The sequence below is a fragment of the Aquarana catesbeiana genome, linkage group LG01 (genome assembly GCF_042186555.1).
Source record: "Aquarana catesbeiana isolate 2022-GZ linkage group LG01, ASM4218655v1, whole genome shotgun sequence".
Taxonomy (NCBI): domain Eukaryota; kingdom Metazoa; phylum Chordata; class Amphibia; order Anura; family Ranidae; genus Aquarana; species Aquarana catesbeiana.
In genome coordinates, this window is record NC_133324.1 from 980,145,390 (window position 1) to 980,171,752 (window position 26,363).

A 26,363-nucleotide genomic window follows, 5' to 3' on the forward strand; every position below is an offset into this window, starting at 1 on the left:
CGAACCCATAGATTTTACAGGTTCAAAAGTGAAGGACTACAAGTCCCAGTTTGACCCCCTGATATGGGTTCATGCTGGGACCTGTAGTTCTTCACTAGTTGGGGATGGGGGGGCACATCTTCAGCTATGAGGGGTTCAAGCTGGGGCATGTAGTCCTTCACTTTTTTGGGGGGGGTCACATCCCCAAAAGTGAAGGACTACAAATCCCATGAACCCCTGGGATCTAAGATGTGTCCCCCTCACATTCCTCTGAGGGTGTCATCTGTCCTCTGCTGCCAGCTCATCTGCCGTCCTCTCTGCAGTCAGTACCTCATGACACACATGGTGTTCCATCCATCCCCGGCACCTGGCCTCACCTCTGAGTATTGAGAGTTGCTCTCATATCCTGGCAGTTCCCTTCCCTCTGAGTATGCCACCGGAGAAGATTGAGGAGGAGGTGGATGGAGCTAAAGCACTAGGCGTGGAGGAGGAAGAAGGTAAATCCTCCTCCGCTCTGAATGCTGGGGCCTCAGCCTCGCTCTGTGGTGACGCAACGTCACTGGTTGCTAGACGCCAGGCGGTCCTACCAGTTTGGGCAGTGTAGAGCCAGCAGTGGAGCAAGGGAAAATGGGTCTTGGCCGGCCAGGACAAGTATTGTCAGTAAAGTGGTGCCTTTTTTGGGGGCATCTGATTGGCCCGGGGGGGTGTCTTGTGTCAGTCCCTGGGTTTGTGCCCCGGGACAGACCTGCAAAATGCAGGACTGTCCCAGGCAATCCGGGACACGTGGTCACCCCATGTGTGATGCATACTCCTGACACCTGCACTCTGTATGTAGGCTCAATTTTAGGCCCTTTCCCACCGCTAGCACAATTTTGCCATACCCACAATACGACATGCTTGGCATGCTGCCTCATTATTGTTCTCCTAATGTTCACAGGGGGCCGGGCCCTGTCAGGTGCACTGTACAGGGCCAGATTTCTAATGACAGCCCTGCTAATAAGTAACAGAAATAGACGAGAGCTGTGCATTGGGGGGCATTGGGGAGCATTTAACCTCTTCTCTGCCAGGCTGATTAGGATGGGTACTAGTCAGCATAGTCTATACCAGTTCCACCTGAAACCACTGCACCATGGGCAGCTGTCCCTGCCGCCCACCCCTTATCCTGGCCCTGAAAACAAAAACAAAAAATATTAACAAGTGTACATTAAGGTGAACATATACTGCGGCGACTGGCATTTTCCTGGAAGAACGCCAGTCACCGTTAGGACACATGTTAGGACATGTCTTCTATGTGTCTTATTTATACTGCAACAAAGTTCGGAGCTGCGCTGCAGTTCTCTATGATTTAGGAGAGTAATCTATGCATTTGTATAGCACAGATCAATGTAATAATGTCACTGGTCCCCAAAAGGTGTCATTTGGGGTCAGATTTGTCCACCGCAATGTTGCAGTCCTGCTAAAAAAATAAATCGCAGATTGCCGCCATTACCAGTAAATACAATAAAATAAAAGTCCCTAAATCTAAAATAGTTTGTAGACGCGATAACTTTTGTGCAAACCAATCAATATATACCTATTGGGATTTTTTTTTTTTGTACCAAAAATATGTAGAATATATATTGGCCTAAACTGATGAATAAATTCGTTTTTTTTATATATATTTTTTTGGATATGTATTCTAGCAAAAGTTAATTTTTTTTTTTTTTTTTTTTTCACAATTGTCGCTCTTTGTTTATAGCGCAAAAAAAAAACAAAAACCGCAGAGGTGATTAAATACCACCAAAAGAAAGCTCTATTTGTGGGGAAAAAACGATGTCTATTTTGTTTGGGTACAGCGTCGCACGACTGCGCAATTGTCAGTTAAAGCGACGCAGTGCCGAATCGTAAAAAAAATGGCCTGGTCATTAAGGGGGCAAATCCTTCCGGTCCTTAATTGGTTAAACTAATGCATGCCTCTATGGCAGGGATATGCAATTGGCGGACCTCCAGCTGTTGCAGAACTACAAGTCCCATGAGGCATAGTAAGACTCTGACAGGCCCAAGCATGACACCCAGAGGCAGAGGCATGATGGGACTTGTAGTTCTGCAACAGCTGAAGGTCCGCTAATTGCATATCCCTGGTCTAGGGGATGCCACAAAAAATTCAAGAAAATTTGGGCAGGGTGGCTTACTATATATAATCTTAACCCCTTCAATACAGGGCACTCCCCCTCCTCCCCTTCCTGCCCAGACCAATTTTTAGCTTTCAGCGCTGTCGCACTTTGAATGACAATTGTGCGGTCATACAACACTGTACACAAATGACATTTTTATCTTTTTTTTTTTTCACGCAAATAGAGCTTTCTTTTGGTGGTATTTAATCACCTCTGGGGTTTTTATTCTTTGCGAAAAAAGACCAAAAATTTGGGGAAAAAAAAAAAAACTGTTTCATAGTTTGTTGTACAATTTCGAAAACGGGTAATTTTTCTCCTTCACTGATGGACACCGATAGGGGGCAGTGAGAGGTGGCACTGGGTGGAACTGATGGGCAGCACTGATGAGGTGGCACTGATGGGTGGCACTGATGGGCGGCACTGAAGGGCACTAATGAGGTGGCACTGAGAGGCGGCACTGGTAGGTGATACAGATAGGCAGCACTGATCGGTGGCACTGATGATGAGGCACTGGTGGGCATTGATTGGCATTGATTGGCAGCACTGGTGGGTACTGATAGGTGGCACTGGTGGGCACGGGCAGGAGGCACCGGTGGGCACAGGCAAGGCAGCAGCGGCCCTCTGTGTAAGGGATCATTATTCCTCTGACAGAAGCCATTGATCAGATTTTTTTTCCCTCTCGCATTCTAAGCGTGAGGGGAAAAAAAAAAACATTGCCGATCTTCTGTCTGCATCACGTGATCACCTGTCAATGGCTGACAGCTGATCACGTGGTAAGGGGCCGGGATCGGCACCTTACTCCAATCGGTGATCAATCGAGTCTCGTAGACTCAGTGATCACAGAGCGCACCGCATGTACCCCGCAGGGACGCGCTGACGTCCTCCCGGCAATTAAGGCCCGCGCCGTAGCCATCTATCGGCTATAGCGTGGATGGGAGGTGGTTAAATAGAGATGGGTGGTGTACCTATTTGATCTCGGTGTGGGTGCAAATGTTACATCCATGCAGTTTATACTATATCTACTAGTTTTGTTGTTTTTTTTTTTTTTTTTTTTTTTTTTTTCTTTTTCCTTTTTCTTATTATTAGTTTTGTATGCTCTTAGATTAACCAGATGGGCACACCATAGGATTTTTCAGGCTTACCTTTTATTCATTTATAAGATATTACTGATGTAAAAACTGCTGTATATTTTGATATTGCGTATATATGTATGTTTTACCTGTATCCTGTTATGTACTTTGTGCATTGTGGATGTTGTCATTACTGTTTTGTGAAACATCAATAAAATGTTACCCTTTATATAAAAAAAAAAAAAAAAAAAAAGGTGCTCCGAGGTGGGTAGGGGGTGGAGAAAGGGGATGACTCAGAAAGGGGGAGTTCCTACACCTATTCTCTGAGGGGAAAAAAATACCCGACCAAAACTAAACCCGCCATATTAATTCCTGTCCATACAAACACTTCATCACAGAAAACGAGATATAAAATGTTCATACTTTCATTTTGTACAGAGGAGTTTAACTGGTCGAAAATGTATGGAACTTTAAGTGTTAAATAACATTACCTGCAACCACCTCCAATTCTTACCATACCATCCTTATTATCTCCTGCATGCCGGCTGAAATTTCAAATCAGTAAGTTTGGCTGTTGGTGAAGATGGGTGTTTTGGTAGAGCACTGAATCCAAAACAGGAAGAGTATGGCATCGTGGCACACCGCGGCTCCTAAACTCATGTTTAGGAGCTTTTGGCGTGTTTTTTTTTTTTCCAAAGGGCTCCAGAACTCAACTCAATAAAAGCCTATGTGTCCATGCGCATGTAGGCTTTTACCAAAGTTTAGGAGCAGCAGAGTTTAGAGGCAGTCAAAGCTCCAGAAGAATTGCGTTCAGGAGAGGAGCTTTTGGGCATAAAAAAAAACGCCAAATGTGCCTAAACGCTAGACACGTTTTAACACTTCAGCATTTATTCATTTCAATAAATAACCAGAATAAATTCAAATTCTGGCACGTGAAATAAATAAATCTCCCAAACACCAAATGTTGCTAAACTCATCTAGAGGGCTAGAGTGGGGGCTTCTCTTGTGAAACACTTCTGGAGGAGGCGACAGGAGACACAGAGTGGCACGAGGGCAGATGTATTGGGCAACACCAACTGTTAGATATGAGACACAGATGACTGTGGACCATCAGATAAGGACTAGAGGCAGGAACATGGTGACACCGGATTAGTGGACAGGAGCAAAGCCAGTACAGAAGCTGAAGGCCATCAACAGCTGGACAGCGAAGTAAAAGAACATCAGGCAAAGCCAGTGTTGGGATACAGGCCAAGAACAGATCTTGGCTGGACGGCGAGGTACAGGAACATCAGGCAAAGGCAGTTTCGGAATACAGGCCAAGGTCAGATCTTAGCCGGACAGTGAGGTCAGGGCCGCCTTTAAGGCAGAGCAGAAGGGGCAGCTGCCCTGGGCCCCATCATTGTTGTGGGGCCCAAAGCAGCTACCTGATACTTGCCAACTATTCCTAGTTTAAATTCCCTTGTCCCTTGAAGTTTTAGTCCCGTGCTGTGTCCTGATATTTCAGTGTGAAGTTCTGTTACTAATGCTGCCCAGCTCTGCTCTATTGCCTTGTACACATGACTAACCTGAAGGCCCTGTGTTTACATGTAAATGACCTGTATTGATATGTAAATAGCTGCGGACCGGCTGCATTGATGTGTAAATAGAGGCGGCATTCATATGTATATCATGCCCCCCTAAAGTCGTATCCACCATCACTTCTGCTGAATGCTGCCCACTGGGGAGGTAAACGGGTGTGCTTGAAAGTCCCGCCTACAACTGTGGTCATTAAGCCTGTTCTGTAAAGGTAAGAAAATTGGAGGTGGAACCCTTTTTCAAAATATCATGGTGGTGGATGTGAATAGGCACATCTCAGCAGATGTGTGAGGAGGTCATTAACAATTAATGGCACTGCTGTGTCTGCTAAAGGGCAGCACATTTCTGTGGTGTCAGGAAAGCGATTTTGCATGCGCTCCCGACACACACAAATGTGAACGCAGGCTAAATGTCTCATTTACATTGGTGGTCAGTGTAAATCTTCTCATTACATTGGGGCTTGGTGTACAATCCTTTCATTCACACTAATGGCCGGTGTGAAGGCCCCCCTTACATTGGTGGTCAATGTAAAATTTCTCCTTACATTGGTGGTTACTGGGAATGATCCTATTACATTAGTGGTCAGTGTAAATCCCTATTACATTAGTGGTCAGTGTAAATACCCATTACATTGGTGGCCAGAGTAGAAACTCCTCTTTATATTGGTAATCAGTAAAAAAAATCATAACTTACACTGGTGGTTCATGTAGAAGCCCCCTTTAGATTGGTGGTGAGTGTAAATCATTACATTGGTGGCCAGTGTAGAAATCCCCCTTTATTAGTTGTTAATGTAAAATCCCCCATTATATTGGTTGTCAGTGTATGAGCAGGTGGGAAGAGAAATCACATGGGGGAGCCAAGAAAATGTTTGCCAAGGGTCCAATTGATATTAAAGACGGCCCTGAGTGAGGTACAGGAACATCAGGCAAAGGCAGTATTTTCACATTTTCAGATGTCTTGATACCAAGGTATGCCATGCGTATGTCTTATATAATACCATATCTTGGTATTAACACATTCTAAAATGTGTCTGTATAGTTAGATCATTTTATTATTGTTATCTTGCTTCCCAGCGTTGATGAAGGAGTTCTGAACCCAAAAACATGTTGGCTATCTCATGGGACCTTCTGCCCTGTGAAATAAGATTTACTAAACTTACATCATGTTGGAGCACCCACTCTCTGCACACCACAGGATAAGAAATGCCCACATGATACATACCTACCCACTTCACTTGATACATACTTACCCCCTCTTCTTACTCTTTCAGGGTCTTCATTCCTCAGTTCACCTCGGGATTGCGGGTCAGTCTCCTGGGTTGCCGTACTGGTGTGCGCACTGCTGACAGTTGCCCCCTCCTGCTGAGACTGCGTGCCAAAGGCCCGCCTCTGCACAATTCTTCCAGCCAAGACTGCACCTCCTCCTCGTCTGTATGCCAGCTCCTCCTGGCACTGCCACTCTGGCAGCACTGGTATTATGTGTTGGTGGAGAGGACAGGAATGGCGGGCACCGCTATCTATTTCCAGCTGACTACTCAACTGCAAGGTGAGTGCTGGGTTGTTGAGCCTGGTGGGAGGTTTGTAGGGTGTTTACCATCATAATGTTGGCTTTGTTCTCCTGGCAGACTGTTCTAAGCCTGGCCTCTCCCGTGGGCCCAACGCTCCCAGTTCCTCCTTGAACATGCCTCAATCTTTTGGAGCAGCAGGTGGATTGGCTTCCTTAGAAGGCCTTCCGGCCCCTGGAGTCTCTCTGTCAGCTGGAAACATGTCTTGGGGTAATGCCACCATCCTCCAGCCATCTTGCTGGCCCATACGACCCACCCTAAGGAACGAGCTAGACACGTTTTCAGTCCATTTCTACATATTCTTCGGACCCAATGTGTCAGTACCACCAGACCGGCCTGCTGTGTTCAGTGTTAATCTTCTACCTGTACTGGACAGTGGAGGGGTCTTCAACCTGGAAGTCCGTCTCAATGTTGTGAGTAACAATAGAGGCTGATGGCACCAACCGGTATGGGTCATGTGAATATGATTATGGATGTATGGCTAAGCTAGGGTGCAAGAGTTATTCAGGGGACTCAAGGAGAGAGGAAATATGTGTGAGGTTGGTAAGCTTAACCTGGATCAGTTTTTGTCCAGAGATGGAAAGGCAACAGGTTAACTTTATTACTGGTCCCCACAGGTGCTAATTCTCACCTTCCCTTTGCTACCCTTCCACTCCAATCACCAGCAGAAGGACAGTATTTAAGTCCTGTGGAAGCTCCAGTCCTGGGCACCTCATGGACAATTAGAAAGCGCCAGAGCTGTCATGTAGAAGGAGAGGAAAAGTCCTGTTACTCCATATGTCACTTTGCTTCATGGGTGAGTGGAGTGGTGAGGAAGGCAAGGGAAGCAGCTGGTGGGGTGCCATTAAAGTGAACCCATTTACTTGCACTGCATGAACACGGTAACACAGTATAACTTGACCACATTAAGGTAGACAGACCGTCTATAATACATGAAAGTTCGGTGACCAAGGTAACGATATATCATATATGTAAAGTTGGGTTATGTTACAGTGAGCAGGTGTGAATTATGCAAAGGAGGTCTAATGAGCAGAAGTCATGTTAAGCTGGTGGAGCTTGGTTTGGTGGGTAACCAATGGTCATCACAGTATTAATATTGTCTTGGTTTCTCTTCCATCCATGTAATGCTCTCTATCCCCTCATGACAGTCATCTGTCCAAGGAGAGAACGTGACAGTCTTCGGGTGTCTGAATCATGGCGTCCCACTGATCCTCGGTGACAACTCCTCCATCACCTGCCAGACAGGTTAGTATTCCCATCACTCTCATCATCCTTTGGCGCATTGAGCCTTCTGCCATAATTATGTCTTGTAGTTAAGAAACTGGTGTTCACATTTGTACACAGCCAATGTTTTTCAGCAATGATAGAGGAGGATATTGTAAAGTATAACAAGTTCTCAGAGCTGAAGGCTTTTACCTAATTTGACTGGTTATGGTTGGATGGGCAGGCGCTCTCATGTCTGTAGGACCTCAATGGCCCATGGTGATATCCTTCCAGACTAGTTATGGTTGTGTGGCCAGGTGCTTACATGTCTGTAGGACCTCAATGGCCCATGGTGATATTATCCTTCCATACTGGTTATCATTGGATGGGCAGGCGCTCTTATGTCTGTAGGACCTTAATGGCCCATGGTAATATTAGCCTTCCAGACTGGTTATGGTTGGATGGGCAGGCGCTCCCATGTCCGTAGGTGATATTATCCTTCCAGACTGGCTAAGGTAGGATAAGCAGGTGCTTACACGCCTGTAGGACCTCAATGGCCCACAGTGATATTATCCTTCCAGACTGGTTATGGTTGGATGGGCAGGTGCTCACATGTCTGTAGGTTTTCGAAGGCCCATGGTGATAATATCTTTTCAGACCTGCTTGGGGGTAGAATAATGAAATCACATTTTCTTAGCCAAGTTGTTGTTTTACCTGACACAAGTCACCACATGACCCCTCGCTCCTCCTCACTATGCATGGGAAAGTGGGTTGGATGCATCCAGTCGCCATCTGAGGTCTGTAGACACCTCAGTCCATAGCTGACCTCCTGCCCCTCTCTGCATTGCTCTGACCTCTCCTCACATTCCTCTCCACAGACTCTCTCTCTGGATTCTCTCTGTCAGTAAACAGCAGCAACTCGCTCAGCCGCCTGCGGATCCCATACCCCCAGACTGGCACCTGGTACCTAAGTCTACGCTCTATGTGTGCCTCTCAGCACGGGTGAGTTCTACAACCCACAGCAATTTTGTAAAATCTATTTTACATGGTATGGTTGGTACACAAAACATTTTTTCATTTTTCACATTTTTCATTCTCTTTTCCTATTGGAAGATTTTCCATGACTTTAGATGCCTCCCTAGGACAGGAAAGGAGCAGAATCTCCACAATAGGACACAAGCATGGATACAAAGGAAGGTTCTCATACCTCCCAACTCCATCCAAATCTAAAACCGTTGAGCTTTGAAGGGCATCTGTCAGGGCAGGGTGGTGGGTTCTCTTGAGCGGGAGACGGGTATAAGTGGGTTAAGGGTATCTACTGGCGGAGTCTATTAAATCCTACTGAGTTCCAGTATAAGTAATGAGATGTATTAATAACCCATGTACTGCGGTGCTATACATGTGATCGGTGAAGTTCTACATCTATGAAACAAGTTCTAGATGTTTTCTGTCATCAAGGTAGATAGTAGTTGTGACATCTGCAGAGGTCCAACATGGCCCCTGCTGAGCGAGCGCTCTAGCTCTAATTTAGCATGGGCATATCAGACCTCTGCAGAGAGACCACTGCTTCCCCACAGAGAGCTTGCTAGCAGAAGACAAGCTTGTATTCCATTAAGAAAGTGTAGGCTAAACATAAAGATACATAAATGTTCTCCATAAAGACAGAGCATGAAGACAAAGCAGAGACCGCTAGGAGGTGGTCACCCATTGGTCAAACTCTAAGCTGATGCCAGAGATGGGTATCTGTATAGTGGATTTCTGCTGTATGTGGAAGGGACTGATCCCTGGTCGTGTCTGTTCCCTGCAGGTGGCGGCCATGTCACAATGTCAGCGCCGAGCTGAATCTGCGCACCTTCCTCTCACCATGCATTAATGAATGCGGAACGTATGGACAGTGCAAACTTCTGAGGACCAACAACTACCTTTATGCTGCCTGCGAGTGCCGAGCAGGTAAAAGACGGAGTAGTGTGTCAGTCGGGGGGGGGCAGAGCTTGTGTGAAAATATTAAGGCGGTAGACAGTGGAGGTCATCAGGGAGGATGGTGGCACTAAGGGGTCTAGGGGTGGGGCAGAGTTACCCATGTTAATCAGTGGGCTGGTCTGGAAGTGTTCAGGCAGTAGATTGAGGATACTGGGGAAGATAGTGGGACATTGTCACCAGTGTCAGTGAGCAGGGGCGGAGCTGATATAGAAGTATTCGGGCAGTAGACAGTGGAGGTCTTTGTGGAGGATAGCAGCACTAAGGGGGTCTAGGGGTGAGGCAGTGTCACTCATGTCAGTTAGCAGGGGAAGGGCTTGTGTGGAATAATTCAGGCGGTAGACTGTGGAGGTCACCAATGAGGATGGCGGCACTAAGGGGTCAGGGGGGCAATTTCACCCATGTCACTCAGCGGGGGTGAGCCTGGTTTGGAAGTATTCAGGCAGTAGACTAAGCACACCAAGGACGACAGAGAGTTTTAGAGGTGGGGTATTGTCACCAGTGTCATACTGTGGAGGTCCCAGATGAAGATCTGTGGAGGTCACTAAGGGGTCATAGTACAGTAAATTATGGGTTGATTAGGATGACGGTCCCTGGGTGTGATGTCACAGTTCAGTATACTATGAGTGGATTGAGATGGCAGTCCTTGAGTGTGATGTCAAAGCTCTGTATACGATTGGATGACGTCCCAGATATTTCCATATCTGATCTCTCTTTGGTCTCTCTCAGGGTGGAGTGGATGGGGATGTACGGATAACAGTCAGGCCTTCACATACGGCTTCCAGCTCCTGTCCACCCTCCTCCTGTGTCTCAGCAACCTGATGTTCCTTCCGCCTGTCCTCATTGCCCTCCGGGGTCACTACCTCCTGGAAGCCTCCGTCTACATCTTCACAATGTTCTTCTCCACGGTGAGTGTTCGATGTCCCTGGCCAATCATCCAATCTTTAGACTGCATATGTTTTAGGTTCTTGTTAATATATAGATAAAGATTTGTCCTATCAGAGAAGAGTCCCAATAATCAGCAGATCTGACTGGTCCTGTTTATTCTCCTGCATGGTGTGTTCGGTGTAGATGTATGTGTCACACCATGTGATCTCTTCCCTCCAGTTCTATCACGCCTGTGACCAGCCTGGAATCGTGGTCTTCTGTATCATGGAGTATGACGTGCTGCAGTTCTGCGATTTCCTCGGCTCTCTCATGTCTGTGTGGGTGACAGTAATCAGCATGGCCAGACTGCAACCAATCATCAAACAGGTAAGAAGATTCCTAAAGGGGGAGCACTGCACATCTCCTTCCTGTACCTGCAGGGAGAGCACTAGTATCCTCCTTCCTGTAATATATTGCTGTGCCTGCAGGGAGCGTTGCACCCCTTATCCCTGTGATATTTCTTTGTACCTGCAAGGGGAGCACTGCACTTTTCTTCCCTATCACCTATTCCTGTAATATATTTCTGCACCCGGGGCTCACTGCACCCCTCCTCCCTGTAATATGTCTGTGTACCTGCAGGGGGCTCACTGCACCCCTCCTCCCTGTAATATGTCTGTGTACCTGCAGGGAGCTCACTGTACCCCTCCTCCCTGTAATATGTCCATGTACCTGCAGGGGGCTCACTGCACCCCTCCTCCCTGTAATATGTCTATGTACCTGCAGGGGGCTCACTGCACCCCTCCTCCCTGTAATATGTCTGTGTACCTGCAGGGGGTTCACTAAACCCCTCCTACCTGTAATATGTCTGTGTACCTGCAGGGAGCTCACTGCACCCCTCCCTGTAATCTGTTTCTGTGTCTGCAGTGGGTTCACTGCACCCCTCTTCCCTCTAATGGGTAAATGCTTCTGCAGGGGGCTCATTCTTTCACTCCTCTCTTTGATATCTCTGTGTACCTGCAGGGGGTTCACTGCACCTCTCCTCCCTATAATATGCCTATGTACCTGAAGGGGACTGTATAATGTCTGTGTACCTGCAGGGGGCTCACTGCACCCTCCTCCCTGTAATACATCTGTGTACCTGCAGGGGCTTACTGCACCCCTCCTCCCTGTAATATGTCTGTGTACCTGCAGGGGTCTCACTGCACCCCTCCCTGTATAATGTCTGTGTACCTGCAGGGGGCTCACTGCACCCTCCTCCCTGTAATACATCTGTGTACCTGCAGGGGTCTCACTGCACCCCTCCTCCCTGTAATATGTCTGTGTACCTGCAGGGGTCTCACTGCACCTCTCCTCGCTGTAATATGTCTATGTACCTGCAGGGGGCTCACTGCATCTCCTCCCTGTAATATGTCTATGTACCTGCAGGGGGCTCACTGCACCCCTCCTCCCTGTAATGTGCCAGTGTACCTGCAGGGGGCTCACTGTACCCCTCCCTGTAATAGGTCTGTGTACCTGCAGGGGGCTCACTGCACCCTCCTCCCTGTAATAAATCTGTGTACCTGCAGGGGGCTCACTGCACCCCTCCTCCCTGTAATATGTCTGTGTACCTGCAGGGGTCTCACTGCACCCCTCCTCACTGTAATATGTCTATGTACCTGCAGGGGGCTCACTGCATCTCCTCCCTGTAATATGTCTATGTACCTGCAGGGGGCTCACTGCACCCCTCCTCCCTGTAATGTGCCAGTGTACCTGCAGGGGGCTCACTGTGCCCCTCCCTGTAATAGGTCTGTGTACCTGCAGGGGACTCACTGCAACCTCCTCCCTGTAATACATATGTGTACCTGCAGGGGGCTCACTGCACCCCTCCTCCCTGTAATACATCTGTGTACCTGCAGGGGGCTCACTGCACCCCTCCTCCCTGTAATATGTCTGTGTACCTGCAGGGGTCTCACTGCACCCCTCCTCACTGTAATATGTCTATGTACCTGCAGGGGGCTCACTGCATCTCCTCCCTGTAATATGTCTATGTACCTGCAGGGGGCTCACTGCACCCCTCCTCCCTGTAATGTGCCAGTGTACCTGCAGGGGGCTCACTGTGCCCCTCCCTGTAATAGGTCTGTGTACCTGCAGGGGACTCACTGCAACCTCCTCCCTGTAATACATATGTGTACCTGCAGGGGGCTCACTGCACCCCTCCTCCCTGTAATACATCTGTGTACCTGCAGGGGGCTCACTGCACCCCTCCTGCCTGTAATATGTCTGTGTATCTGTAGGGGGCACACTGCACCCCTCCTCCCTGTAATGTGTTTCTGTACCTGCAGGGGGCTTGCTGTACCCCTCCTCCCTGTAATATGTCTATGTACCTGCAGGGGGCTCACTGCTCCTTTCCTTATTGTAATACATCTGTGTACCTACAGGGGGCTCACTGCATCCATCCTCCTTGTGATATGTCTATGTACCTGCAGGGGGCTCACTGTACCCCTCCTCCCTGTATTATGTCTATGTACCTGCAGGGGGCTCACTGCACCTCTCCTCCCTGTGATATGTCTATGTACCTGCAGGGGGCTCACTGCACCCCTCCTCCCTGTATTATGTCTATGTACCTGCAGGGGGCTCACTGCACCTCTCCTCCCTGTGATATGTCTATGTACCTGCAGGGGGCTCACTGCACCCCTCCTCCCTGTATTATGTCTATGTACCTGCAGGGGGTTCACTGTACCCCTCCTCCCTGTATTATGTCTATGTACCTGCAGGGGGCTCACTGTACCCCTCCTCCCTGTATTATGTCTATGTACCTGCAGGGGGTTCACTGTACCCCTCCTCCCTGTAATATGTCTATGAACCTGCAGGGGGCTCACTGCACCCCTCCTCCCTGTATTATGTCTATGTACTTGCAGGGGACTCACTGCTCCCCTCCTCCCTGTATTATGTCTATGTACCTGCAGGGGGCTCACTGCACCCCTCCTCCCTGTATTATGTCTATGTACCTGCAGGGGGCTCACTGTACCCCTCCTCCCTGTATTATGTCTATGTACCTGCAGGGGGCTCACTGTACCCCTCCTCCCTGTATTATGTCTATGTACCTGCAGGGGGCTCACTGTACCCCTCCTCCCTGTATTATGTCTATGTACCTGCAGGGGGCTCACTGTACCCCTCCTTTCTATTAGTGTTCTGTACCTGTCAGGGGTACTGGGGGTGCAGGCACATACAATCCAGACAGGGGTGACATTCACCATTTGTCTCTGACAGTCTCTTCTCTTGTCTCTTAGGTTTTGTACCTGCTGGGGGCGATGTTGCTTTCCATGGCTCTTCAGTTGGATCGTCACGGCTTGTGGAACCTGTTGGGGCCCAGTCTGTTCGCTGTGGGGATCATGGCCATCGCCTGGGTATGTGAATGTCTATGATAGGACAGATCTGTCTATGGTGTGATTGGGGGACCGTCTCCGTGTCTATGGCCTGATCTGCCATGAGTGTGCCATGTAGATAGTTCCATTCAGCTGTGCCGGTCAGAGACCCCCCAAAACGCAGCGTGCCAAAACACATCGCAATGTATAATGTGAAGAGGTCCTACTGAGAACATAGGAGAGCAGACCCGGACTGGGACAAAAAAATGGGCTGCTCAGTCTAAAATGCTGGAACCTAATTTTTGTCCCTGTCTGGGTCTGCTCTTCTACAGTGCCTTGAAAAAGTATTCATACCCCTTGACATTCCCCACATTTTGTCATGTTACAACCAAAAACATAAATGTGTTTTATTAAGATTTTATGTGATAGACCAACACAAAGTGTCACATAATTGTAAAGTGAAAGGAAAATGATAAATGATACAAATAAATCTGTGAAAAGTGTGGGGGGAGGGACATTTGTATGGCGCCCCCCGGAGTCAATACTTTGTAGAACCCCCTTTCTCTACAAGTCTTTTTGGGGATGTCTCTACCAGCTTTGCACATCTAGAGAGGACATTTCTGCCCATTCTTCTTTGTAGAATATCTCAAGCTCTGTCAGATTGGATGGAGAGCGTCTGTGAACAGCGATTTTCAAGTCTTACCACAGATTCTCAATGGGATTTAGGTCTGGACTGTGACTGGGCCATTCTAACACATGAATATGCTTTGATCTAAACCATTCCATTGTAGCTCTGGCTGGATGTTTCGGGTCGTTGTCCTGCTGGAAGGTGAACCTCCGCCCCAGTCTTGTCTTTTGCAGACAATCGGACTTACATCGGACAAACCTGTGGATTTTTGCCCGAAGGGCGTTGTCCATGAACTTGTTTGGCATACACACGGCAGAACATTTTCAGCCAAAATTCACGAAACCACGTTGTCTTTCAGCTCTTTAGCGCCACCCTTTGGGCAATTTCTGCTATTGTTGTCTGGTGTTTAGCATTGGTTCGGAGCGTGCGTGTTTGTACTTTGGATTTTAGTCTGACGGATTTGTGTACACACGATCATATAATCCGACGGAACACATTTGTTGTCGGACAATTTGAGAGCATGCACGGCCAACATTTGTTGTCGGAAATTCCAACAACAATTGTCCGATGGAGCATACAGACGGTCGGATTGTCCGACAAAACACGTCCGTCGGACAATTGTTGTCGGAATATCCGATCGTGTGTACAAGGCCATACTCTTTCCATTTTCCGATGATGGATTGAACAGAGCTCCGTGAGATGTTCAAAGCTTGGGAGATTTTTTTTATAACCTAACCCTGCTTTATACTTCTCCACAACTTTATCCCTGACCTGTCTGATGTGTTCCTTGGACTTCATGATGCTGTTTGTTCACTTAGGTTCTCTAACAAACCTCTGAGGGCTTCACAGAACAGCTGTATTTATACTGAAATTAAATGACACACAGGTGGACTCTATTTACTAATTAGGTGACTTCTGAAGGGAATTGGTTCCACTAGATTTTAGTTAGGGATATCAGAGGAAAGAGGGCTGAATACAAATGCCCCCCCCCCCCCCCCACACACACTTTTCACATATTTATTTGTATCATTTATCATTTTCCTTCCACTTCACAATTATGTGACACTTTGTGTTGGTCTATCACATCAAATCCCAATAAAATACATTTACGTTTTTGGTTGTAACGTGATAAAATGTGGAAAATTTCAAGGGGTATGAATACTTTTTCAAGGCGCTGTATTTTACAAAAAGAAATTGGTCTTTCATATTTTAGCAAAAAAAAAAAAACCCAGAGATGATTAAATACCACCAAAACAAAAACTCCATTTGTGTGAAAAAAAGGACAACAATGTAATATGTAGTGTTGCATGACCGCGCAATTGTCATTCAGAGCCGAGGTTCACCCTGACATCGGGGATGAAATCCAGCGAGTTCAGCTGAACTATTGAACGATTTCATACTCCCATGTCAGTCCCGACTTCGGGGTGCGATTTCAGAGACGTCTGTGCGGTTCCTGTACAAATGTCTATTGAAATCGCACCCCGAAGTTGCCAAAAGCAGCACAGAAACTACTTTTGGGAATCGGTGTGACACCGCAAGTGGAATCGATGTGTCGTTGCACCGATTCGGAGGGTGCCATCGCCGGCAATCGCCACCGATTTAACATGTGAAATCGCATGCCAAATCGCTCCAATGTGAACCTGGGTTTAAATATTCTTTATTTATACCCAAGAGAGGAGCAAATAATATATTACATGCTGTAAACACATAGTTCCTTTCTCGTCAACTTTCAATATATATACAATGGAGATATTTCTCTGCATATGACTCTGGAAATCTACATATTAAACTTTAAGCACCCCTATTATCTCCCCTATAAACCCTCTTCTCCTTTTCTTCTCTTTGTCCTCCTCTCCTGGTCACCAGGGTGTAACTCATTCCTCCCTTTCATTGTTGAATTTTCATAGAATATCCCCACCCCAAAGAAAAAAAACCCCTCCCCCTTCCCCCTCCTATACCCATCCTTCCCTACTCCGCTCTCCTCTTGGAGGGAAGGGAACCTCCATAATATTGTAAACTTCCAAGACAGGCGGACTCATTGCCCTGTAGTATCTCCCAACAATCTCGTTCCTTCCTCTGAATATACAAAGAAGTTCCATGTTGTCCACATTTCAATGTATTGCTCTTTTCTATCCTGTCCCGAGAACAGCAGATCTTCTATGGCCCCCACATTTCTTCCTTTATTCAGCCCATCCTGTAATTGATGGTGGTTTGGGGTCTTCCCAGCATCGGGCGATACACGCCTTGGCCTCGTTACCCAGATGACATAAGACCGACTTTTTATATGTCTGTAATGGGATTTGTGAGAGATGAAAGAAGGCTGGATCCTCCGGAAGTGGGAAGGGTGTAAACTTTTGGCCAATCCTTTGTACTTCCAACCAAAATTGCCTAATCTGAGGACACGTCCCAAATCTATGGAGTAGAGTCCCCCCGTCCCCAGCTGTATCTCCAACATTGATCTGAGGCTTCAGGGAAAAACCTACGAAGCTTCACCGGGGGGGTAATACCACCTTGTCAGGAGCTTATTTAGTTCTTGGGTGAACCTGGGTTTAATATGAGAGCACTGAAAGCTGTAAATTGTCCTGGACAGGAAGGGGGGTGAAGGTGCCTGGGAGGCAAGAGGTTAAATGATAAGAAAGAATAGGGAGGAAGAGAGGGAGGAGGGGAGAGTCTGGTCACAGACCACTCACTTGTACAATGCACAGTCCCAGCAGGAGGCTTGCTGGCTCACTCAGTGTCTTCATGTTTAGGATGGGACGTTGTGGCTGCCGACTTTAACCACTACGCATCCGCGCTATGGCCGAATGACGGCCACAACGCGGACCTGAATTCCCGGGAGGCCTTCATATGATGGCCTCCCCTGTGCACGCTCCCTGCGCCCACCATGCAGGGCGCGCGCCGGGCGCGCTGTGATCACCAAGTCACTGAGACTCGGCTGATCACCGATCCGAGCAAGGGGCCGCTCCCTTACAGCTGATCACATGATGTAAACAAAAGATCGGTAATCGTAATCGATCACCGGCTGGGATGGAAGAGGCACATCTGCCTCATCAGTGTCACCTACTAGTGCCAATTAAAAGAGCCCACAGTGCCACCTATCAATGCCCACAAGTGCCACCTATCAATGCCAACAAGTGCCACCTATCAATGCCCACAAGTGCCACCTATCAATGCCAACAAGTGCCACCTATCAATGCCAACAAGTGCCACCTATCAATGCCCACAAGTGCCACCTATCAATGCCAACAAGTGCCACCTATCAATGCCCACAAGTGCCACCTATCAATGCCAACAAGTGCCACCTATCAATGCCCACAAGTGCCACCTATCAATGCCCACAAGTGCCACCTATCAATGCCAACAAGTGCCACCTATCAATGCCCACAAGTGCCACCTATCAATGCCAACAAGTGCCACCTATCAATGCCCACAAGTGCCACCTATCAATGCCCACAAGTGCCACCTATCAATGCCCACAAGTGCCACCTATCAATGCCAACAAGTGCCACCTATCAATGCCAACAAGTGCCACCTATCAATGCCCACAAGTGCCACCTATCAATGCCAACAAGTGCCACCTATCAATGCCCACAAGTGCCACCTATCAATGCCCACAAGTGCCACCTATCAATGCCCACAAGTGCCACCTATCAATGCCCACAAGTGCCACCTATCAATGCCCACCTGTAGTGCCAATCAGTGCCACCTGGCAGTGCTGCCCATCACTGCCACCCATCAGTGCCCATCACTGCTGCCTCATCAACGTACATCAATGAAGGAGAAAAATGACCCGTTTTAAATTTTTTATAACAAAATATTAAAAAAATTTTTTTAATTTTTAAAAAAAATTAATTTTTTTACATTTTTTTGACAAAAAGTAAAAACCGCAGAGGTGATCAAATACCACCAAAGGAAAGCTCTATTTGTGGTGAAAAAATGATAAAAATTTCATTTGGATACAGTGTTGTACGACCGCGTAATTGTCATTCAAAGTGCATCAGCTCTGAAAGCTGAAAATTGGTCTGGATAGAAGGGGGGTTTAAGTGCCCTGTAAGCAAGTGGTTAAAGTTTCCCGCCCGCGTATTCCCTTCACACTGCACACGGGCTGCATGGAGTGTGGGCGGGCACAGGGAGAGAGGGGCGGGAGGAGGCAGAGCTGATCGTTCTCCCATTGGTGTAGACTGGAGGAGGGCTGTACTGTGTAGCCAACATCCCAGCCAACATCCCTGCCACAGGACACATCGCAGCTGTAGCACGGGATGGAGGGATCACTGTGTTCTTTCACTACAATTCGGCTGCTAAATTCAGCATCCAGCCTTGTTAACCCCGCCCCCCCCCCCCCGCCACTGGAGCTGCCCGAGCAATAGCACTCGGCTGGGTCCGGAAACTGCACATGCGCAGTAATGAGCTGGCTGCACTGCGGCCCTTTCACAGGGAATCAGAACGGCCCGGGGGGGGGGGGGGGAATTGCCACTCTGCCCCCCCCCGGCCCAGCCCGCCCCTGCCGGCCGGGCAAGGAGAGCATTCATCAGAGAAGAGCCAAGAGGTCCATGGTAACTCTGGAGGAGCTGCAGAGATCCACAGCTCAGGTGGGAGAATCTGTCCACAGGACAACTATTAGTCGTGTTCTCCACAAATCTGACCTTTATGGAAGAGTGACAAGAAGAAAGACATTGGTGAAAAGAAAGTCATAAGAAGTCCTGTTTGTAGTTTGTGAGAAGCCATGTGGAGGACACAGCAAACATGTGTACAAAGAGAGAACACAGATGGGAATCCCGCTTATTCAAGATAGTAGCACTCACCGAATGAAATTTCGGGAGGTGTGATCAAAAATTAGACTGATCGACACTGATAAAATAAAAAAAACAAAAAGATCTCCACACACCTGCATGAGTTTAACTTCAATTGTTTATTTGCCTAAAAAAAGCATAATACGTAGAAAAAAAAAAACACCAACCCCCCCTATGCCCCCCTATAATTTGGCCAGAGGTAAACCCCCCCCCCCCCAAAAAAAAAAGAGAGAAAAGGGGGGTTCTCCCCTATGGTCTACCCCTGCCCAACAACTCTAAGACACACAAACTGCAGAAGTGATGTGAATGGAAAAAGACCCCCTCACAAAATAGAGGGAGGGGGGCACATGAATCACACAATCTGCAGACCTAATCCCTCCCCTAATATAAAAACACCCCCTTTATATACAGTGGAACCTCGGATTACGAGCACAATCCGTTCCAGGAGTATGCCCGTAATCCAATGAGCTCACATATCAAAGCCAGTTTTCCCATTGAAGTCAATGGAAACGAAAATAATTAGTTCCGCGTTGACTTCAATGGGATGCAATACCGCATGGCGGCCAGAGGTGGGGGGGGCGCCGGAGAGCCTCGGAAACGGCCAAAAAGGCCAGAGCGACACTTCGGCTGACCTCGGAAAAACTCCGTTCACGAGCCTTTCCGAGGTTTGCCGAGGTCAGCCAAACTGTCCTCGGGCCTTTCCGTGCATTTCCGGCACTGTTTGGCTCCGGTGCCCCCCCTCACCTCAGGCCAAAAGTGGTACTGCACACCGCTTTTGGCCTGAATCCTGCTCGTTTTGCGAGACAACACTTGCAAACCGAGTAAGGATTTTTAGAAATACAGCACTCGTATTGTGAAACGCTCGTTAACCATGTTACTGGCAAACCGAGGTTCCACTGTATACCTAAAAAAGCACGTAGATCACCCATAGGACCAAGGTCATGCTAATAATTCCTAATGTGGGGCAGTGTGTTCCCAGGAAAGCGGGTTGTATGTCACTGTCCCCCCCCTGGAATGGGGCACGGCCTGAGATACACTGGATGACGTCCACCCGAGAGACTCCCCGTCGTCACTCAGTCAAGTAGTTGAATGCATGTATGATACGTCCTGATAATAGTCTTATCCTGCTGGGTAGTGTGTAGTAGAAGGAGAGGACTCAAATACTCCAAGGGCTGTGTGCAATGACAAGCTATTCAATTCTCAGCAGTAGTACTAATTGCCTATCCTGCTTTTCCCCACATTGAAAACGAACTGAGCAAAACACTGTGTAGAAATCTCAGAGTATTACTACATATGAAACTATGTTCGTAAGCAGGGGCGGACTGACCATTGAGGCACTCGGGCACTGCCCGAGGGCCCTGGGCCACTAGGGGGCCCCATCAGGGTTGCCAGCCTCAGTAAAACCAGGGACAGTATAAATCTGTGTTTTTTTTTTTTTTACATCTGTCTGTGTATACTGTGTGGCCCCATAATCTCTGATTGCCCAGGGGCCCCATGAGTTATCAGTCCGCCCTTGTTCGTAAGTATTTAACCACTTCAATACCGGGCCTATTCTGACACTTCTGTCCTTCATGTAAAAATCTTTTTTTTGCTAGAAAATTACTCAGAACCGTCCAAACATTTTATATGTTTTTTTTTTTTTTTTTTAAGCGGACACCCTAGGGAATAAAATGGCGGTCATAGTAATTTTTTATCTCGCACGGTATTTGCGCAATAGTTTTTCAAACGCCTTTTTTTTTTTTTGGAAAAAAAAAAAAACGGTTTCATGAATTAAAAAATAACAAAACAGTAAAGTTAGCCCAATTTTTTTTTTATAATGTGAAAGATGATGTTACGCCGAGTGAATAGATACCTAACATGTCATGCTTTAAAATTGCGCACAATCATGGAATGGCGCCAAACTTCATTACTTAAAAATCTCCATAGGCGACGCTTTAAAATTTTTTACAGGTTACCAGTTTAGAGTTATGCCGCGCACACACGGGTGGACTTTTCGACCGAACTGGTCCGACATACTTTCCAGCGGACTTCCGACGGACTTTCTAACGACCGGACTTGCCTACACACGATCACACCAAAGTCCGACGGATTCGTACGTGATGACGTACACCGGACTAAAATAATGAAGTTGATAGCCAGTAGCCAATCGCTGCCCTAGGGTGGGTTTTTGTCCGTCGGACTAGCACACAGACGAGCGGATTTCTGGGTCCGATGGAGTTACAACGTAAAGATTTGAAGCATGTTCCAAATCTAAAGTCCATCAGATTTGCGACTGGAAAAGTCCACTGAAGGTCCGATGAAGCCCACACACGATTGGATTGTCCGCCGGATTTGGTCCGTCGGACCTTTCCAGTCAAAGTCCGACCGTGTGTACACCCCATTACAGAGGAGGTCTAGTGCTAGAATTGTTGCACGCGCTTTAACGCACGTGGCGATACCTCACATGTGTGGTTTGGGCGGGACTTACGCGTGCGTTCACTTCTGAGCGCGAGCTACCGGGGACACGGGCGTTTTAAATCTTTTATTTTATTTTTTTTTTACTTAATTTTTTTTTATTTTTACACTTTGTTTTTTTACTTTTTTTTTTGATCACTTTTATTCCTAGGAATGTAAACATCCCTTATAATAGGATTCTATGTGACAGGTCCTCTTTATAGAGAAATGTGGGGTCAATAAGACCTCCACATCTCTCCTCCAGGCTGGAAAGCATGAGATCGGGGAAAAAAAAAATTCACCGATCTCATGCTGACAGCCGCGATCGCGGCTTTGTTTATTTCCGGGTACCCGGGCGCGACGTTATGACGTCCTCCGACGGTCATAGAGATGACCCTGTGACCATCTGGTCACCAGAAATCTCTATCGTCCTCATCCGGCGCCGGACGATTCTTATTCTGGGCCCCCCGATGGCACGGGAGAGCCCAGAGAAGCACCAGATGGCGGCGGGAGGGGGGGGAGAGACGTCCCCTCCTGCCGCCTATAACAGGGATTTGCAATTAGTGGACCTCCAGCTGTTGCAAAACTACAAGTCCCATCATGCCTTGGCCTCTTGGTGTCATGCTTTGGCTGTCAGCATCTTGCTATGCCTCATGGGACTTGTAGTTCTGCAACAGCTGGAGGTCCGCTAATTGCATATCCCTGGCCTATAAGAACGATTAGGCGGCGGCACTGCCACTATGATCGTTCTTATCGTGCACAGAATCGCCGGCTGCAAAAGAATCCTATCTGAATGATGCCTCTAGCTGCAGGCATCATTCAGATATCCCCTCTAAAAGTCAGGGACGTCATTTTACTATGGCCCGGTAAGTAAGAATGGAGCCGTCCTCACAGATACATTTAATGTGACCACAAACCGGGTTCCTGCAGGTGATCTCTTAGTATGGGTTACTCACAGATCCGGTGATTCTACAGAGATCGTTCAAACCTTGAGTCGCCATCGGTCTGTATGTGTATATCCAAATGATTGGATGTTCAGAAAAGCTGTTCCTTTTCCGTTGGTTGTTTCCTTGTTTTCCCTTCTGAAAATAAACGAGATGATGTGGGATCCTCCGCTCAAAAAAAGGGCTTAAACCAGAGTGCTTGAGAAGAGAAGAGAAGAGCCCCAGGTGCTGGCTGAATGCCGGTGCAAGTAGAAGAGAACAAGAAGACCTGGACAGCCGCACACCGGAATGGATAAATCCGTCTTATTTTATTCAAAATACAGGATCATGGGGTACATACCCTGTTTCCCAGAAAATAAGACCTAGCGTGATCGTCGGTGATGGCTGCAATATAAGCCCCACCCCCCAAATAAGTCCTACCCTGAAAATAAGCCCTACAAAGACTTTAACTAGGGCTTATTTGTTGGGTAGGGCTTATATTGCATCCATCACCGACAATCACGCTAGGTCTTATTTTCGGGTAAATGGGGTAGCTCATAGTAAGCACTTGGTGTAAGTGCGAAACGCGTTAACTATTTTTTTTTTTTTTACCACCCCACAGTCGTGTCTTGTGTACCCCATGATCTTGTATTTTGAATAAAATAAGACGAATGTATCCATTCCGGTGTGTGGCTGTCCAGGTCTTCTTGTTCTCTTCTACTTGTTTTCCTTTCTGTTAGCACGGTCTGTTGAAAATAGAGGGATGGCATTTGTAGTTCTCCTGCGGGAGTTTTTATACAGCCAATGTTCACAATGTCCTATCGCCAATCCTCTTTTCCCAAATCCTTTGGGGAATGATAGGGAGTCAGACGGGAGGTAGTTGTAAAATAATCACCCAGGCAGAAGTTTTTCTTCAGGCTTGTGCATCGTAAAAACTCTGCGCCCCCCCGTCTCTCTACCTACCCGTAGCCCAACCCTACTGACAATAAGGACCTGATGACCTCAGTTACGATGCACGAGCCTGAAGAAAAACTTCTGCCCGGGTGATTATTTTACAACTACCTCCCGTCTGACTCCCTATCATTCCCCAAAGGATTTGGGAAGAGAGGATTGGCGATAGAACATTGTGAACATTGGCTATATAAAAACTCCCGCAGGAGAACTACAAATGCCATCCCTCTATTTTCAACACACCGTGCTAACAGAAGGGAAAACAAGGAAACAACCAACGGAAAAAGGAACAGCTTTTCTGAACATCTAATCAATTGGATATTCATATACAGGTCGATCCCGACTCAAGGTTTGAATGATCTCTGTATGTGACAGACCTAGCCGGGACAGAGGCTTTTGGAGAGGACTGAAAGCAAGGCTCTTGCCTTTTGATTATGGGCCCTGGATTTTCAATGGAACAATACTCTTTGTGAGGTGAATGAGAAGTCCAGTATGATCTGTACTAATCGCACTCAATCTTGTATATATGTATATATTGTATATTGTCTCATTTTGTTGTGGACTCTTTGCTGTGATCGTTTGGGGTGTGGCTGTATTCCAATGTTCTATTGTGTCTGTCTGCTCTGGATATTATGGGATGTGTCTCTCTATGGAGGGAGGGGGGGATTCCTCCAGCAACCCCCTGCTGATAAGACTGATTACTGATGAGAAGTTTGAACACACCTGACCTGTGTGTCTATTGTGATTGGACAGTCTAACCCGCTCTCTTTTCAAAGGGTGGGGGGGGAGTCTCTGAGTTATTTTATCTGTTGTGTCCGTGTGCGATAATAAATGAGTTTATTCCTGGTTGACCCTCAAGACAGAGCCTTGTCTCATATTTGGGGTGGATTATTTGTATGGGTTCCTTGTTCAGCTGATGGAAGTGTTCGGTAGCTGCCTTTGTGTTTGGGTATGGAATGTCCTAAACGACTTTAACCCCTTTCATACTCGGGGTGTCGTTACTCTATAGAATCACCGAATCCGCGAGTAACCCATACTTACGCCCCGTACACACGAGCGGAATGTCCGACAGAAAAAGTCAGATGGGAGTTCTCATCGTCTATTCCGATCGTGTGTATGCCCCATCGGACTTTTTACGTCGATAATTCTGACGGACCTAAAAATAGAACATGTTCTAAATATTTCCGACAGAACCCATTACTATGGGGAAGCCCGCTCGTCTGTATGCTGTTCCGACGGACCAAAAACGGCGCATGCTCTGAAGCAAGTACGAGACGGAAGGTATTGGCTATTGAACTTCCTTTTTTCTAGGCCCATCATACGTTGTTGTACGTCACCGCGTTCTGAACGGTCGGAATTTGGGGTGACCGTGTGTAGGAAGGACCACTTGAGCGGAATTCTGTCGGAAAAACCTTCAGAGTTTATTCCGACGGGAAAACCGGTCGTGTGTACAGGGCATAAGAGATCACCTGCAGGCTGCAGGAACCCTGTTTGTGGTCACATTCAATGTATCTGTGAGGACGCTTCCATTCTTACTTAAATATTCAGGAACATTGTTTCATATCTAGTAATACTCTGAGATTGTTGCACAGCATAGGCGTGCGCAAGGGGTGTGCCAGATGTGCCTGGGCACACCCTAATCCTGGGGTTGGCAACCTGTCAATGGTGGGCAGGTGACAGGTAAACCACAACCCTTCCTTGAACTGGGACAGAAAGGGTGGCGTGGGTGGAATTTAGTGGAACTGATCTGTATTTTCCTCCAGCAGCTGAAAGTAGGCTTCTCCTCTCCCTTTTGTCAACCTTCAGCTGCCAAAGGAGGAAAATATAGGGGATTGGTACTAATATATGTCACCCCACCCCGGTAAATATGTCAAACGCATATGTGTTGGAGCTTTGGGGTGCACGCCCTAATGCAATAGGCACTGCGCACACCTATGCTGCACAGTGTTTTGCTCAGTTCGTTTTCAATGTGGGGAGAGCAGGAGCCAATATTACATGTATAGATGTACATTGAAATGCCAAGGATCACTATCATTTTATCTGGCAATTGGAGACGATTGGCCATACACTGAAAGATGGACTTCAATCTAATCTTGAGAAAAGTTGTATAAATCAGTGACTGTCAAGCTACTCTACAAGCTATATGTGTGTACTAAGGATTAATCGTGAGAATTACCTGCAGGCTGTGGGAATCGTCTCAGATTCATAAAATAGGCAATTAGTACTACTGCTGAGAATAGCTTGTCATTGCACACGGCCCTTGGAGTATTTGAGTCCTCTCCTTCTACTACACACTACCCAGCAGGATAAGACTATTATCAGGACGTATCATACATGCATTCAACTACTTGACTGACGACAGGGAGTCTCTCGGGTGGACGTCATCCAGTGTATCTCAGGCCGTGCCCCATTCCAGGGGGGGACAGTGACATACAACCCGCTTTCCCGGGAACACACTGCCCCACATTAGGAATGATTAGCATGACCTTGTCCTATGGGTGATCTATGTGTTTTTTAGGTGTGTGTATGTATGTATATATATATATATATATGGGGTGTTTTTATATTAGGAGAGGGATTAGGTCTGCAGACTGTGTGATTCATGTGCCCCCCCCCCCTCTTCTGTTAGGGGGTCTTTTTTCATTCACATCACTTACGCAGTTTGTGTGTTTTTTAGTTGTTGGGCAGGGGAGAACCCCCCTTTTCTCTCTTTTTTTTGGGGGGTGTTTTTTACCTCTGGCCAAATTATAGGGGGGCATAGGGATTGGTGTTTTTTTTTCTATGTATTATGCTTTTTTAGGCAAATAAACAATTGTAGTTTAAAGTGGGGTTCCACCCAAAAAAACAAAAATACATCAAAAATCCTAAAAAAAAAAAAAAAAAAAAATTGTATTTCCAAATCGTCT

The 26,363-nt window shown here is 47.2% G+C and overlaps 1 protein-coding gene across 1 annotated transcript in view; it reads left to right on the forward strand.

The window, feature by feature from the left end:
• Positions 1-26,363, forward strand: part of TMEM8B (transmembrane protein 8B) — a 50,689-nt gene that overhangs the window by 13,719 nt on the left and 10,607 nt on the right. The window contains exons 5-12 of the mRNA XM_073612066.1: positions 6,048-6,322; positions 6,402-6,754; positions 7,490-7,586; positions 8,423-8,546; positions 9,352-9,494; positions 10,251-10,429; positions 10,629-10,775; positions 13,658-13,774. Coding sequence (XP_073468167.1) covers positions 6,048-6,322; positions 6,402-6,754; positions 7,490-7,586; positions 8,423-8,546; positions 9,352-9,494; positions 10,251-10,429; positions 10,629-10,775; positions 13,658-13,774 — 1,435 coding nt within the window. The remainder of the gene's footprint in view (positions 1-6,047; positions 6,323-6,401; positions 6,755-7,489; positions 7,587-8,422; positions 8,547-9,351; positions 9,495-10,250; positions 10,430-10,628; positions 10,776-13,657; positions 13,775-26,363) is intronic.